Source organism: Crocodylus porosus, unplaced genomic scaffold (assembly GCF_001723895.1).
Source record: "Crocodylus porosus isolate Cpor-Errol unplaced genomic scaffold, CroPor_comp1, whole genome shotgun sequence".
In the NCBI taxonomy this organism is placed as follows: Eukaryota; Metazoa; Chordata; order Crocodylia; family Crocodylidae; genus Crocodylus; species Crocodylus porosus.
Genome location: NW_017728943.1, coordinates 60,526,529 through 60,543,838, shown reverse-complemented (window position 1 = coordinate 60,543,838; position 17,310 = coordinate 60,526,529). Strand labels below are relative to the sequence as shown.

General features: G+C 43.2%; 1 protein-coding gene across 1 annotated transcript in view; it reads right to left on the bottom strand.

The window, feature by feature from the left end:
• Nucleotides 1–814: 814 nt before the first annotated feature.
• Nucleotides 815–17,310, bottom strand: part of HHAT (hedgehog acyltransferase) — a 268,031-nt gene continuing 251,535 nt past the window's right edge. Inside the window, exon 11 of the mRNA XM_019548569.1 lies at nt 815–1,027. Coding sequence (XP_019404114.1) covers nt 815–1,027 — 213 coding nt within the window. The remainder of the gene's footprint in view (nt 1,028–17,310) is intronic.

Sequence of the window (17,310 nt, the reverse complement as noted above, 5' to 3'; positions counted from 1 at the left end):
GCCCCTCCCCTGGCTCCTTGCTAATTAACGAGGATGTGTATTCCTCCTTAATATAGAGCGCCACGCCCCCACCCCTCTTTCCTATCCTGTCCCTCCTGTACAGCCTATAGCCCTTGACATTAACCACCCAGTCATGCGTTTCATCCCACCATGTTTCCATAATCCCCACTATGTCTGGGCTGGCATCAGCCAGCAGGAGGGTGAGTTCCTCCTGCTTGTTGCCCATACTATGAGCATTTGTGTAGAGGCATTTGAGGCCTCCTGTGGGTGTGTGTATGATGCACCCCTGTGGCTGGGAGCCCTGCTACCTGAAGCAGCTCCACTTGTTTTGGTCATGCTCAACACTTCTTTCTGGAAATAAAATATAACTAGCGATAACATGGTTTTGAACATAGCTCTGGCAAATGTATGTTCTTGGGAGTCTGGGCTGAATCCTTCCTAAATAACATTTCTTACAGGAGGCCTTACTTGTAACACAAGGGATTATATTGATGCATTGGAAAAGCAGGACATCTCCATAGGTTGAAATCTAATACAGTGAGATAGCACAGCTGGCATGTATAGAGAGTCGTATTTAGCCAGCTTAACTGCTTTGAGAAGTTTAGTGCAATTTGGAAGGACTTCTTGTGCAAATTTTGATAGCTCATGGCATACTTTTCTCTTTTTTTTCTATTCCTCCTTCTGCCCTCCTTTTTCCTTTGGTCTTATATTACTTATTGTTTGTCTAGCTTGTTTTTTTACATATAAAGCAAATATTTATGCTTTTCTAAAACTTGAATTTAAAAAAAATAAAAGGAAAAAAATATATGCAAATTTACACCTTGGTATTGAGATGAGGGTCTGGTTGAGTAGTCTCAAAGAAAAGTTTGAAAAATAACTTGCCTTTCACAAAGATCCAGTCCCAGTAGATCTTCCCAACTTCATTTCCGCCAAGGAACACTAGATTGGATAAAATCAACATTGAAGTTGAAACAGCTGCCAGGACAGCATGAAGTCGACGACAAATTCTCGGTAAAAAGAAATGATCCTAAAGAGAAACAAAAAGTCAGATAAAATTACAATAAAATGTAATTTGACAAAAACACCAACAAACCATCAATTGAAAATATGAAATACTTATGGCAGACAAGCATTCAAAACTCAGGGCCAAATAACAACAGAAGATATCTTGAAGTATGTTTATTCTCTGGTAAACCTCCCTATGAAGCCATCGAGAGAATTTTTTTTTCCTCTGTGTAAGAAATACAGGATTGCCTGTAGCAATTTCCAAGCTTTTCAATGTAATAAACAATTTCAGCATTAAATGAAGCATTTCCTTGGTGATTTTAACAGACACATTTTGCACATGTTACGTTCTAAATCCTATTGGATTCAAGGATGATACAGCATTATGTAAGAAACTTATATTGTGTACCATAGGTTTTTATTCTAAAGCCGCTCTATTTATTGCTCAAGTCTGTAGGAAGCTGAAAGACGCTTGGAAAGTTATGAGCACCCACAATTCCCCTGGGAGTTTAGGCTGTTAACCATGCATGAATGGTTCAGCCTCTCAGATATTCAAATCTCAGGTCATAATTCTGTGGGAAATACTCTAATTAGGGCATCTCATGTGTGCGTACATGCACCACACGTGCACACACGAAGCATTAATTAGTTTACCTTAATAGCCACAGACAGACTAGAATGAATTCTTATATGCCAAAATCAATATAGGCACATGCCCAAAAAATGCTCTTAAAAATACTGCCAGGAAAATAACTGGTAGTGTTGTAAAAGTTAAAATAGACACTTGTGGATGAAGGAATGTGAAGGCACAATGCTCCAATAAGAATGGCAGATTCAGGCAGAAAAGTACAATTACAACGTATTTTTGAGCAGTAGATCTTTTGTGAATTGAATGTTTGCTACAGTTGATTGTCAATCTGTGTATGAGTCAGCATGACTCAGAGAAATCCTAGTATATATTTTGCTGTAGTAGTAAGACTCTAAATATACTATAGCTCAGGCGCAATAGAATGATATGTAGAAATGCAGAATTTAAATCAATAATGGGGAAGTCTCCCACACAGCTCTGGAAAAAACATGCACAAAATATAAAGGTTGGGATTTTTTTATTGCAAAGCTGATCTGTAAACTACATTACAGGGTACGATGCACATATTCCCCCAGTGCTGTATGCATTACACTTCATTGCGAAGACTGTTCAAATACTTTCAAAATAGAATTCCTAGGGAAGGTAGACCTTTTCTACAGCACTGGGTGGACCATAACTCAAATGATACTTTCAATGTCTTGCCCTCCTCCACTTCAAGGTAGCCACCTCAAGGAATATGGCAGCTGCTGAACACTGCATAGCAACCATGAATGATAGTTTAAGGCAGGAAATACAGTAGTATCCAAATATGATTGGAGGGAGAAATAGGTAAAACTATCACCCCAAATGGAAACCTGATAGTTTCACAACTCAAGATAGTATAGCTTTAGCATGTATAACTGTTTTCTTTTAGTTAAAAAAAGACCCCAAGCCTACAACTATATGCACTTTAATAAAAACATTGAACACCTTAAAACAAAGGAAAAGTCATTAGTGATGACTGTACTATAGGCAACCTGTCCTGGGGGAGTGGCACTACAGTAATTTACAAAGATAAAGAGTAAATCACTTTTATCTTTGAAGACAGAAACCATAGCTCCACTGAGCCATCTGAGGGCTGTGCTACAGATAATTTTCATTAGCTCTGCTAGGCACTAATCCAAAAAGCAGTAAAGATTTTCTTGGGAGTCTTTGATGTCACTGATGTTTTTACTCATCTGTAGCAAAGGTAGAAAAATCAAACTAATTGGTTTAAAAGTTTCATGTCACGCAGAAAAAGCCAACTATCGATGCACCTGAGCAGTTACTGTGGTCAAATTAACAGATTGAAGCAGTCATTTACCATCAAGAATGGACTGAGGTCAATCAAGCTCAGTGATTCTTATTTAGGGTGCCGTAGCACCTGGGGGTGCTTGGAGATCCTTTCAAGGGTGCAGTGGGGTCCCATGCAATGTTGGCACTGTTAGATGTGCAAACATGACTCACAGAAGTCATGATAAGCCCAAAGATTACAAAAAGGAATCCACTGTGTCAAAAATAGTTTGTCCAGTTTTGCTCTGAGTTCTTTGCAACAGAAAAATTACTCTATTATTTTTTCATAATCAAAGAAGGAGTGAAAACTAAAAGTTGGCATTTTCCAAGGTGTCTCATGTCTAATGAGGGATGCCTTGAATCCAAAACAGTTGAGAACCACTGGTCCAGATAAACAGCAGTTGATTTAAACAGTTTATGATTTAAATAGCTATCACTCTGTACATTTCTGAAGATCTGACAATGTTTTCATCAAAGCCAATATAAAAGTAGGTTGTTGTTTTTTAATCTTTCTGTCACTTCTTAGATGATCAATTCAACTGCAGCAAGGCAAATGAGAGCAGCTGCTACAAATTTACTTCAGTTCCATATGTTGTTATATCCTCAGTCCCCTCTCTCTTTAATCCCTGCCAGGAGATGTGGCATTTAATAGCTGGAGTTTTACAATAACTGGTGGTGTTTTATAATAAAAGTTTTCACCCCTCAGTCAAAAATATTGTACTCTTGTCCACGATCCTTTGTTCCTTCCACTCCTTTCCTTTCACTTGTTTAATTTAGTTTTCCCAGACTGTAAAATAAACTTGTTGGGGTCTCCAGGCACCTGTATTATACGCGGAACCCAGATCCTCAGTCCAAAATGCAAGACAGATGGAGAGGGACGTACAAAGTTTGCTTTATGCAATGCTTGGACTCCTCCCAAATCCTCATACAAACATTCAGTTTCTCTTGGGAGAGTAACTTCCAGGACAGGCAGCAAGAGGGCCAGCCCTGATCTCAGTTGCTATAGGACAGGCAGAGAAGCGATAAACAAAGTTGCAACAGGCTGCAGTGGTGGTGAGAAGGATGCTGGAAGAGGAATTGCAGAGACAGAGAGGAAGCCCTGCCTGAGGCAGGTCTAATCCTTAGAGGTGGAAGGAAGAGCCTACCTGAGGCAAGAGTGAAGAGCTCAGATGTGGGAGAATGCAATGATTATGAGGAGATGGGTGGCCCACCCCCAAAGGCAAAAGGTAGGGCCCCCTAGCAGGGTTAGAAGTGGTCTTAAATGTGGGGGATGCAGGCACAGAGCAAGGCAGTGTCCATGGACTGAAATATTAACTCCCCTCATTGGGAGCAAACCCCCTTTTGAAGTGACAAGGGGTGTAGGACTTCCAGGGGAGAAATAAGAGACTTATTTTTGAGGAAACTTGAACTGGGGTGAAACAAGGGGGAAGTTTCACTGAGCTCTCAGGAGAATGGTGGTTAGTCCCTGAGAGCAAAGAGGGCTTTGAACAAAAACCAGGGAGCTCCAACAAGGAAAGAAAATCCACTATGTCCCAAAGTGAGCAGAGATCAGAAACCATGGGAGCAGCGCCTTTGAGAGATATGGACAAGAGGATAGCTGCTACCGGGAAGCAGCCTTGGCAACTGCAACAGCCAGAGAATCAGCAGAGCAGAAAGGTGGTAAGTAGGTCAGAACCCAGTCTGGTAGGAGGTGGGAAAAAGAAAACTACCCCAACACTGGAGGTAAGAGATTGGGGGCTGAGATTGAAAAAATCCTGAGTAGAAGAAGGATATTTATAATACCTCCCCAGTGACACAAAGCGGTGGACTACTAAGAGCCTGTTAAAAAGGAAAACGGTAAGTGTTACATTTGTGGAACTGTACAAGGATGTTGGCGGGAGACCTAGCGACTGTGGTATGATTAAGTGTAAAGATGAGAACTCAGCCCCCTGGAGGCCATAAACCAAATGGACCTCAGAGGCAGAATTTTGAACTAGGGGAGGACCATGGAGTCCACAGGAACTGGGACCTTAAAGTACAGAAACTATCTGATCCCACCAGAGACAAGAAAATGGGTCATGTGGGAGCCAGCTGAGTGCTAACAAGATGGGTCATGTGAAAGCCAGAGTCACTAGCACAGAAGACAAACAGCTCATGCCTGGTATGTTGGTATGGGAAATGAGAGACACCATGAGTGGCTGGACCTCCCCAACAGGGGCCCCTACCCCCTGCTGCTTGAAAGATAAGAAACTGGCATTGGAGGGCTGCAACCAAGTAGGCAGCTGGGTAGGAACCAGCAAGAAAGACCAGCAGCTGGGGAGAACCCCTAAAAGTAAAAGGTGGTACAGTTGTGGAGCAGCGGCTGCATCTCATTTGGTTAAACTGTAACATATGAGGGCAGGCAGGGTAGTGGATAATTAGGAACTCCTGACCAAGGAGAAGGCCATATGATGCAAAAGGGGTGGAGCCCAGCATACTAAAAGCTTGCCCCCTCAACCAGAAGAAGTCTGAGCTGTCTGAGAGCAGACCTCCTGCTGGCCAGGGTGACAACAAAAGGAGCAGCACTGAGACCCAGGGAAGCTGCAACAGCCAGTAGCTATGGGCCAAGTGGATGGGACCCTGGGAGACCCCAGAGGATGTTTAAAAGGGCATTGCATCTAGCACAGATGGACTAGAGGACTAGGTATGGCTGACAGGGGTGATAACGAGGTCACAGAGGTGCCTCAGGGGCACCTGTCATAGAGCCCTATGAGGGTCAGGGACCCAAGGGCTGAACTGTGACCAACCTTGCTCGGACCAGGGGGGCTGGGAGAGATCATGAGCAGCCTTGCCTGGGGGCCAAGGCAACATAAGGCTAGGGCCAGGGCCAGGGGCCCAGAGCCCAAGCAGGGCAAGACCAAGGCCAGAGGCATAAAGCCTGAGAAGATTGAGACCAGGGCTAGGGACCCAGAAGCCAAGACCTGGGGCAGTGGACCTAGGCTGAGGGGTCACAGCCAGAAAAAAGGATCTTAATTCAGGAAAGCTGAAGATCCAAGAAAAGGTTAGAGGCCTGAGGGGTCCAAGTGTTGCAGTGGGGCTAAGGAGCCCTTCTGATGTGATCAGGTAACACCTCCAAGGCATAGGCATGTCTATAAGGGAGGACAGAAGCCACAAATTCAGCCCATTAGACAATTAAGACCAGAGGGGTCTAAGCCACAAGGAATGGGAGTGTGTGGTGGGGTTGAAGCCCCAGACTAAGAAAGAGAGAGAGAGAGAGAGAGAGAGTGTGTGTGTGTGGTAGAGTCAGAGCCCCAAGTCAAGTGGGCTAAGTCAAGCCCACAGAGGAAAGGAGAACAAGAAAGAGCACCCAAGGTGCTTGTCCACATGATGAAAAATTTCTGGTTTTGCAGTTTAACTGTGTCACACTTTACATATCTGGGTTTTTTTGCAATTTAAATTAATTTGTTACATTGCAAACTAAACCCAAGCCCCATGTAGTTTAGTTTGCAAAGTAGCTACTCATAACACTGCAGCCTTTAATCTGATGGTTTGCCTCCCTCTCCCCCACAGCTGCAGGAGAGGTAGACCGAAGGCAGAAGCAGCAAGGGACCCACCTCTCCCATGGCTAGGGGGTGAACTGCTGTCAGGCCAAGCAGCCCCTGAGCTGCGGGGGCACCCAGTCCTTTCCTTGGTCATGGCAGCACCCCCAGGGGATGCCCATGTGGGCTGCTAGTAAGTCAGGGGCTGCCTCAGCCCAGAGGTTCCTGATCCAGCGCTTCCCTGATCCTGCTCAGGTTTCCAGCATGCCATGCACCATCCCCACCACCTTCTCCAGCCACCAGCACCCCCAGCTGCCCTCCTACCACTTTCCTGTGCTGCCCCAGGGACAAGCCAGCCTATTCCCGGTGGCCTAGGCAGTGGGAAGGGGGCAGACAGCATGTATGGGGAGCTGCTATCCGGGCGAGCTCAGGGTAGAGTTGGATCTGGCAGGTTCTGCCTCCAAGCTGGGGCAGTATTCAGCCCACTAGCAACCTGCCCAGCCATCCCCAGAGGGCATCACCACCGCAGAGGGAAGGACCGAGGCTCCTGCAGCTCAGGGGTTCCTCAGCCCAAAAGCAGCTCACACGAGTAGGCTCTGCTGGAAAACAAAAAAAAGCAGCAAAGGGCCTGATCCTTTTATTTTTTGCAGACCCTGCCTGTGTCCAGGGGTTGAGCTGCCGGTAGGCCCTGAGCTGCAGAAGGCCCCAGTCCTTCCCTCCGTGGTAGCAGCACCCTCTGGGGCCAGCCGGGCTGGCTACTAGTGTGCTGGATACTGCCCCAACTTAGAGGCAGCACCTGCTGGATCCAGCTCTTGCCATAACAGTGACAGAAGCCCCTAAATTGAAGTGGTGAATTTTAATCGTCACAATTAAAAAACCACCATTTCAATTTAGGGGATTAACCCCCCTGTCATGTGTACAAGTGCCCCCAGAGCTCACCAGTCTCTAAGGGCATACTCTTTAAGGCAACATCAGGATGAGAGGCTGGAGTGAGAGCTGGGTAGGACTAAGGCAGCCACCAAGAGGTGTCACAGCCACCCTGTCATACTCCAGCATACCTTCCCATTACTTCCCCATCCCCTACAAGGGAGACAGTGTGTCACACGCTAGACTTCTGTTCCAGCAGGGAGCAGAAAATTTTCCCTTCACAATCCCCATATTGTCCTGCAGGGAAATAAAGGCGACCATGGACAGTCTGGGGCAGCCAACTAGGGCTGCCCTGTGCACTGGTATCATCTGTCATCAGATAGACTAAGGGAGATTAGAGTATGCTGAGATGTGTGTACAAGCCCCACTTTCCCTTGCTATACTATGTCAGCACTGCAAGCTCTTCATCCTTCAGGGTCTGGTATTTGAATGCCTCTGGGTATGTTTCTCTACCAGAAGAACAAACTTGGAGAATTCTTCCAGGTTATTTAAATGTGTATATGCAGCCTCAGTCTCATTCATTACTAATGTATTTGGAGACATCAACTATGCTATTGCTGTACCTGCCATGGCAAGGCATTTCCAATTATCTTCCCGAAAAGTAAGCCTTATAAAGGCAAACTAACAGCGTTACTATCTACTTTATTTATACGTCTGTTCAGGGACAAGCTAAAGAAAATGTCTGCATAATTCAAAGTTATTACAAGGTTTCTTCAGTAGCTGATTATTAATCAGGAATTAAATAGTGCCATAATTTGAAGTCCTATGTTGACTGAACTTACATCTTATAAAAATTTTGCAGCGCTGCATGAAAAATGACCATTTGTTGTGTTTTTATTTAACTACCTTTCTGGAGACTCAAGAATGGAGGCACAGAATTCGGGAAAGAAACAGGAAATATAAAATGACAAATGTAAAAAAGGTAAGTACATACTATATATGGTATGTATATACAACAAAGGCTCTCAAATATCTGTCATTTTCAACCAGGGTGCAAGGTAAGATCCTTTTAAAGGTTTAATCCTAGTGTACCAGGCAGTTCAGGGGGTGCTTACCTTCCAAGTGTTCTACATCAGGCTCTTCCTCAACACTTGAGGGAGATTGCTCTAATAGGGACACCATACTTGTAGTTTGTATTATCCCCAGCAAGCAGATGCAAAATTGTCCCAACAGGGACACCATATTTGTAGTTCAGATTATCTCCAGCAAGGGGATGCAAAATCGAAAAAAAGCAGTTCGGGAGCCTGGGAAAATTCCAGCCCAGGGACTGGCTGGGTGTCTCCCCTTAAAACCAGAGCGTCTCCCCGCCCCTGGTGTGAAGAGAGAGAGGTGCGCACTGTGCAACAAGGGCTGAGAAGAGCCCGCAGCGTGGTCCCACCCTGCGGTTGCCAGCTGGACCCCTAGTGGGTGGGCCAGAGGCCAGCAGAGGACCTGATGGGGCAAGCAAAAGAGAGCAGACCCCTAGAATGAGCAAGTGGAGTTCATGAGTGAACTGAACAAATTCCTTAGGGCAGGGACACAGCCCTGGGAAGCTCCTGGAGAGCAGGACAGTGATTCCCTTCTGGGTTTGTAGACTTGGGGGTTGGTAAGGGTGTGATAACCCCCCCGTGTGAGTGGTTGGGGTATGGAATGTGGCGGGACTGGGTGGAAGGAGACGCCAGCTAGGGAAATGTCCCCAGGACAATGGTGTAGGTTGAGACCCAGGGAGGCACAACCTGAGGGGAAGCCTCAGTGTGCCTGAGCGCCTAAAGGGGGAAGTGAGACCAGAGGTGCTGCCTGGTTTTCTGGCAGCAGCTTGCTCTCCCTTTATGTGTTTAACTCTGTAAATAGCTCTGTGGGCTTGGAGAAGCCATGCCTAGGCAGAGAAGAGTGCACAGAGGTGCGTGGAGGAGAATTTGTGTTTGGCAAGAGTCTGAATGGAAACAGCTTCTGCACACCACAAGATGCATGGATATCCCGAGGCAGTGGGAGCCCGCAAGCGTGTGATGTGAGGAGTGAGAGACTGGCCCTCCCTCCATTCATTGAGCATATGTCAGGGTGACTGGCTATAGGTTGTGAATAGTTAATTAGGGATTTAATATGAGTATCTAACATAGTGCCTAAGTTATTAGCTATGTACTCCTTGATTGGATCATCCTTTTAGTGTAAAGAGTTATCAACTGTTATTCTTGTACAGACTTAACCTTGTGTATTGTAAATAGAGTTCCAAACTGTTGATACTATTTAATGTTCGTTGGCATGAAGCAATTACCTCTCCTGCATATAATTAAATCTTGTAAATAGTTATTTATGAGTCTGCAAGGTCTTTCCATTGTAAAGGGAGCCTCTCCCCTCAGGGAGCCTCTCACCACTCCTAGGTGAGCTAAGCAGGAGGTAGAGCTACCTGGCACCCCAGGTCCCAAACAATTGGACATAGCTGCAGTTAGCACCATGCCCCAAGGGTTACATTAGTATTGCCTGCTGTGGCAACATCTACACATGATTCACAAGATAAACCCAGAGATTTCAAATATGAATCCACAGTGTCAAAATGATTTCTGACCTGTTGTAGTCTGAGTTCTTTGCAACAACACCATTGCTCTAGTATTTTTCTGTAGTCAAAATGCAAGTGAAAGCTAAGAAGGGTGCCTTGAGTCTAAAAAGACCGAGAAACACTGCACTACATGAATATGGCATATGTGCATGGAGCTTGATTTACCATTGCTTTATTATACATTTACCCTCTCAATTTCTATTTGAGCTGAAATTTCAAGAGCATTTGAGGGATTTGGGCACTTGTTTAACTACCTTGTTTATTGTTTGGCTTATATGTTTTCTGTGATCATTTTTTAAAACTATCTAAAATCATTCCAAAGTTAAAGCTGAATCATTGCCCATACTCAGGAAATCAAGTAAAATACTTTCAGGAATGGGGTACAGAATCCCATGTCTGTCCTTTATTGATGTTAGTCACTGATGCTTTATTCAATATTGTACAGATTCAAATAGCCCCTGCAAAGCATTGCTGATACAAGGGTTATAGAAAAAGTAAGAAGACAAAAGGCATTTGGACTGTTTCAATTGCTTTGTCAGGACTATACTTGCAAAAATGGTACCAGCAAGAAGTACCCTTAGAGGAATGACGGCAACTTCTTCAAACCTTATCCCCAGAGACTGCAACAGCAGCAGTACTCAATAAAGCCTGAGAAGTGAATACACTGGGGTGTTGTCTTCTGAATCTGGGTCATTTGAAATCCATCTCCTTGCCAGAAAAATTGGCATGGTATAAAAGCAGGAGTAGGGCAAGATGAGTAGCAGATGGGATGGTGGGAAGGGCAGTGGCACATTTTGACTAGTAGTCATAGGCTATTTTATTTATCTGCAGTTAGGTGCACTGAAAATGGAGGGAAGGTGTGACTAAGCAGCTGGGGGAGCAGATGGGATGCAGAAAGGGCTGGAGATTGTGACAAAGATCTGCCAACCAGAATATAAATTTATTTCATCTTTAAAGGGAACCAAAAAATGGGTGGATAAGAGCAGCTGGACAATTTTTAAAAAATACATTTATTATTGTGTATTGTCTATGTGTAATACTGACAAAAGGGAGACTGGGTGGACTGGAAACATAGGTTATTAGCGAAAAGCTGGTTGAGATTAAGCAGCAGGAACAGCCGTAAAGATAGCCAAGGTGCAGCTGACCAGTCAACGAGCCATCTATAAAGGATGAGGGACAAATATTGCAGGGTGTAACATCAAAGAGGGAGAAGCCACTGCTGAGCAGATTAAACGAGCAATGGGATGAGATCAGACAAAAGGAATTTAAGATGACTATCAGGATTAACTTCTTGACAGTAAGAACTATTGATGTGAAAAATAATCTCCTAGAAGAAATCACGTAAGCCCCATTGGCTTGTCGTATTTAATACATTCATAATAAATAGCAAAAAGCCTGACCAGATAGGGAAAATGACTAGCTTACTTATCAGACCTTATCCATCAATAGATGCCACAACAAAACCAAGAAGCAAGTTTCATTCATTGTATTTATTGTAACTACAAGGTAGAGAATTCTATTTCACTGCTAAGGCATGTAACAGTCACTTATATGGTTGTAGATCACCAAACGACATTCTGCTTGACCTTGCATTGCTTACATGTCTAAATGCCTTATGCATCTACTATGTTGTCTCTATTGTGCTGTTCAGAAGCAAATCAATACAGCCAAGAAAGCATCTCAGTCCACTGATGCTCTCTTGCGTTTAACTTTACCTGGCATACACCAGACCATCTTGCATAATTCCCCAAAAGTTGCAGACAAACCAAATGTCATCACTAGGCAGAGCATGACTAAAATGAAACCCAGCATGGTGATGTAGCAGGCAAACTGAGTTATGCTAAGGCTTTTAGTCATAGTCCAGGCCTTCCCAAAACTAAGCAACAAAATCGCCTTCTGTGGCACTGGGAGATGCAAGTACTGTAACTGGGCAGTAGGCAAGCAAGGGACAGCAGTTTCCCTATAAGGAATGTGGCTGGCACAGTGCCAGGGGACTGGTGCACCATGTAAAGAATGCTTGGCACACAGCACAAGGGGTTGGACAGTTTGGGATGAGAGAAGTTACAAAAGTGATGGACAAACAAAGGAATGCACGTGTGTTCTGTTTCGCCACCCTGGGAAGACAGGAGCAACCTTGGACTTCTTGTCTGAACAACGAGGCATCCAGAAACTAACATTCCACATGGCCAGCAGAGGATCTGAGGCTGGTACCACCAAAGGTTGCTGCTGTAACACCTGAAGGAACCGCTTCCCAGGTCATATTGCAAGGAAGAATACCTGTAATAAGCCTAGGGGTTACTATTAAAAGTTCACTTGATACCAGATTGGATGAGGGGCCATGTCAATCCTTGGGTGTCCCTGGTAAAAGGAATCCTAGGAGCAACGGGTGTGACAGTGCTTACTTTTTACCCAGCAGCTGAGTGGTGAAGGCACCTGCTCAGAAATCAGGGGAGATCTGAGACACAGAGGTTCTAGCCTCTCCTGCTGCAAGGGCTTTGAGCCCTGGCCTTCCACATCATAGGATAATGTGCTGATCTCCAGGTAGGACTACTGAAGACATCTTCCTGTTGAAGTTAGGCCCCCAGGCAGTCAAACTCTTTGGCGGACAGAAGGAGAACAAACTAGAGGAAGTCTGTCTGGCTCAGGGAGACAGATCCTGCCCTCATAATGAGGAAATGAGCCCTTGCTTCTAGTGCTGTTATCTTATTTACAGCCATTGGATGAAACTACATGCAAACTGCGTCGGGACAGAGAGTGGGCTTCTTCACATTACCCTGCTGTTCACTGCTGACTGGTTGTAAAGCAAAAATGGTGCCATGTTTAAAACCACAGTTTTAGCTTCCCTGCTGATCAGGAGGGAGTGGCGGAGTGCTCCGCTAATCACCGACAGGTGAGAGGGGGGCAAGGGGCAAGGTGTGCACAGAAGAACATGCAAAATTAAAGGAGCTGCCACATGCACTTCCATTGTGAATTTGTTAGGTCCCTACTCATGACTCAGTGGGACAGCCCCATAGTTTGGTGGTTAGGGTGCTCTACAGAGACACAGAAATGTGGATTTCACCCCGAGGCTGAAGGGACCCAGATCTCCCATGTCTTGGGCATGTGCCCTAACCACTAAGCTAATATATGGAGAAGGCCCTTTATACTGCTGTCCATATATCATACCTACTCAGGTTACAAGTCCTGTTAAGATGCCCATGGTTTATGAAACCAAGGGGTGGTAGAATTCCAAACAGACAGAGGCATCTAGGCACAGGTTAAATTCCCCATTGGAAAGTATGGAGAGTTGCACATCTCCTGGGAAATGAAGCAACAACTTCAGCAGGTGTTTATACATTGCGTATAGAAATGAATGCAAGAGAAGTGTGGTTCTGCAGACGAAAGGAGCGTACATTTTGAGAAGTTCACAAGTTACACACACTGAAAGTATAAGAGGACGACATGGCTGCACAGACAAGTAGAAGGCCTCCTAGCTTCTGGTTTTGTAAGCCAAAACTCTGCTTAATGTAGAAACATATGACTTGTCTTCACTTCAGTGAAAATGTATAGCGACTTGTTTGGTCCAGTTTTAATCTAGTTCTGACTCACTTTAGCATTTAACACCCCCCCCCAACTTAGAATTTAACAGTTTTTATCCAGTAGGTTTATTATTTTTTTTTGTGCATAGAGATGTGACTAGGCTGTAGTCATTTCCTACTGTCTGCTCTCAAGCTATGTTGCTTCAAAAGTAATTATTAGCTTTCAGAAGATTGTGGAGAGAGTTTTTCAATTCCCAAATACATTTATGTTAGATAATTAAACACATTTTGGTCCCAATGGACACTGAAGCTGTTAGTACAAAGACAGAACGGCATTAATAAGGCCAGCACCTGTCAGATAAAGCCTAAATTAAAAGAACAAAGGCATTTTCAAATAGAAAAATGTATTTCTGGTTTTAGGAAGAAATGTCAGCTATGTCTATTAATTTGGGACAGTTTCATTTCTTTCTAGGTCTTTCCAAATATTTTTCTTATTGAGTCTTTTCATTCATTCATTTCTTTGTTGTGTCTTTTGCAGGAGATCTCTCACCATAAAGCTAGCCATCATTTCTGCTTGGAGAAATCTTCATATTAAAAGAGGTAGAGTTTTGTAAAAGTTTTGCTGTGGGGAGGGGGAAGGAGTCAAAACTTGTTTTCCTACTCCCTCTCATACTTCATCTTCTCTCCCCAAAACGTTGTCCAAAGTATCTTTAAAATGACTGTTCCTGAAAGCTGATAAGTTAATTGTCCTGGAGCACAGAGCCCTCTCTTTCTCCATGGCAAGGGGCATGGAGGGGGTGGGGAGCAGTAACACCAGTGTATGCTCCCCTACTGCCATGCCTCAACCTTGACTGGGAAGAAGAGTGCCTAGGTTGAGAGAGTTACATTTGACATTGTTTTTACTGCTCTGTTTTCCTTGTTCCCAACTCACTGGTTTGTCTCACCTGCCTTTTAGATTTTGCCTTTTAAAATGCGATCAACTTGAGGCAGGCATATTCAGCTCTACATTCTCTTAAAGTTTTGAGGGTACAGTTCCTCTGCTTTCCCATGTTTCTGATCGCAAGAAAACCAGCCATTAAAAAACTTGCATACGTACTGGGCTCTGGCTGCTTTACTACTCCACGCAGCAAAAGCACATATCATCTGCAGATGCTTCCTCAGTCTGACAAAGGGTATTTGCACCTGAAAGCTTGCAAAGAAGAATTTTTCCAACTATCTGAGTTGGTCTAATAAAAGCTATCAGATTTACTCAAAGAAACTTGTCTGCTTATGTGCTTAGACCAACACAGCTACAACCTACACCACCGAACCATAGAAGATATTTAATTTTAACTGAAAATGCCAGGGTGGAAGCCTTGCCCTAAGGCTCCCCATAACCACATGCAACCCAGCTGCATGCACCCCTTTGAACGTAGTAATGTGTAGGGAGCCCACGATTGGGGAGCTGTTCCCTGATTTTGAGAGAATAATTGCTAGAGTAAGCGACATATAATATGGGAGGGAAAGAAATGAGAGAACTCAGCAAATCCGAAACGACCTGTTGTCAGCCTGCATGACGTACTTCTCTTCCCTTCTGAGTCTCCCCCCAGGCATAGGTGAAAATCTGTATTGCACCACTGTAGGGATCCAGATAGACTAGAGAATAAGTGTTTCTTCTTGTGCTTTGGGGTGCAAACAATAACAGGTTGGGCTACAGACCTGTCTTTTGCCTATTTTATTAGTAGCCAGTCTACAAAATATCTGTAATCCAAGTAACTTCCTCCTGCCACAACTCCCACTTTCATCCTTGCCCTGTCCCCTTCATGTCTGGCTCTCATCTCCCTCTCCCCTTCCCACCCCAAATTCAGATTAGACTATTTCTTCCTCTATGCCTAGAGCTGAAGAAAGTTCCCTGACAAGTTACCTGCTCTCATGTTAAGTGTCTGGATGGGCTGCACCTAACAGAAGTTTAGAGCAGCAATTGCAAAGAAAATCCTGCCTCTCTCTCAGCTGAAGTGGAAGGATAAGTGTCAAGTGGAGAATTATATGCTAGCAATTTTGAACCAAGCATGGACAAATTCATGTTGTCAAGGTCTTATAACTAGGCCAACTGGGGGGGGAGGGAGGGGCAGGGAGGTGGCTCATCCTTAACACAAAAGCCATCCCCTGCCAAATGTCAAAGTCCCTGCTTCAAAGCAAGAAAGCAGTTGAGTTTCTCAAATAAAGCATCACCCAGCCTTTTAGCAATGACAAAAAGGATATTTGGCTGTAGCCTCCTTCAGACAGAAGGCTATCTATGGCTCAAATGAGATTTCAAGTTCAATGTGTAAGCATGATAGTATAATTATGCCTTTTAAAGGGAAGAGGTTATATATATAGGCTTTTGACCCTCACATAGTAAGTGACTGTAAATGCATAATAAAGGTCAAAGCCTGACAACTAGCTAAGAAAGCTCTTAATTCACAGGACAGAGAGTTAAAGGGTCAATCCTGCAAGGGACTAAGCACCCTCAGCCTCCAGAGAAGCTCTAAAAGGTGGATGGGATAACAGTACAAGATTCATTTGCTGAAGGAAAATTTTGTGATTCATCTTATTTAAGTGGGTTACGGGTTACGTTCCTGGAAATGAGTTTTTAATTACAAAATAAATAGATTGTAAGGTTACTTACAATCACAGGACCCAATCCAATGAAGTAAACAGTAAACTTTGTGTTGACTTTTTTGGTTGTTTGATTGTTTATCCATATCTCTAACTTTGTGTGTGCTATTAGTTCCAGTGACCTAACAGGACTCCTTATGAGTGATGCATGTACATTTTAAGCTAAGGCTTAATCATGATGACATGGTTGCCTGCTTTCAGTGAGACTACATGCAGTTGTTTGCAAAATCAGGTCATAATTTAGTAGGAAAAAAAATTATTGCTCCAGTGATTACAGGCAGCTTTGACAAAAGTTCTACAGCCAAAACAAAAAAATCAGAGAAAGCAAAGTGCAGATTTTAAAAATGTAAAATAGTAAAATGTATTTTTCCCCAAAGTTGAGAATACTGGTAATTACTAATCTTGCCTTTCAGCCTTACTTACAGTGATTTTATTTTATGATGGAGGTGAACAGGTGACTCATACTTATGAAAATATTTCATTGAGATAAGACACTTCTAAAATAAGTGCAAATTATTATGATATATTAGCCTAAGGTACAAAACAATTATAAATCACCTATTTTATCCCCTGAAGCCACCGAAACAGCACTGAATGACAGCATATTGGGACACTTTACTGCAGTCATAAGTGCAAAATTAAACTGAAGTTGGTGAATTATTTTATACTTTCATAAGACAAAGAATCCAGACAAAAACAGTGAAAGTCATGTAAAATAAACCATCTTTGAAAATTAATTAATGGCACCAATTTATTTTTTTCTATATAGTTATTTCTTTATAATTTTATTTCTAGTTTTAATAAGCCAGTTTCATTTATTACATAATATTAAAAACTCCAAATCTCTGTCACATTTAATTCAATACAAATAATTTTCCTAGATTTAGTATCCAAGTTTATGCTTTTGTGTACAAAAAGCAGGAATGTAAAGGTTCAAAAGGAGACAAAAAACAAACATATCCAGATCATTTTAAATACAAGATTGGCTCATTACAGGTCTTCAAATTAATATTTTTATTAAAATTGAACTTTTGGAAAAAAAGAAGAGATAGTATAGACAGTGAACTTACTGAAATTTATATTTCAGTGCAAGCCATCCTGTTCCTTAAGTAAAACCAAATGTGCATCTTAGTTCATTTTTTGAAGAAAGGACACAATTGTAGAATTCTAGAAGTTAGAATTTTTTTTAGTTTAGTTACTTTAGATTCTTTGGTGGTAGTTTTTTTAAAGGGTTGATCTTTCATTGCCCAAAACTAAAAAAAAGTTCAGTCATTGTTTTCAAGTGGACCAGGA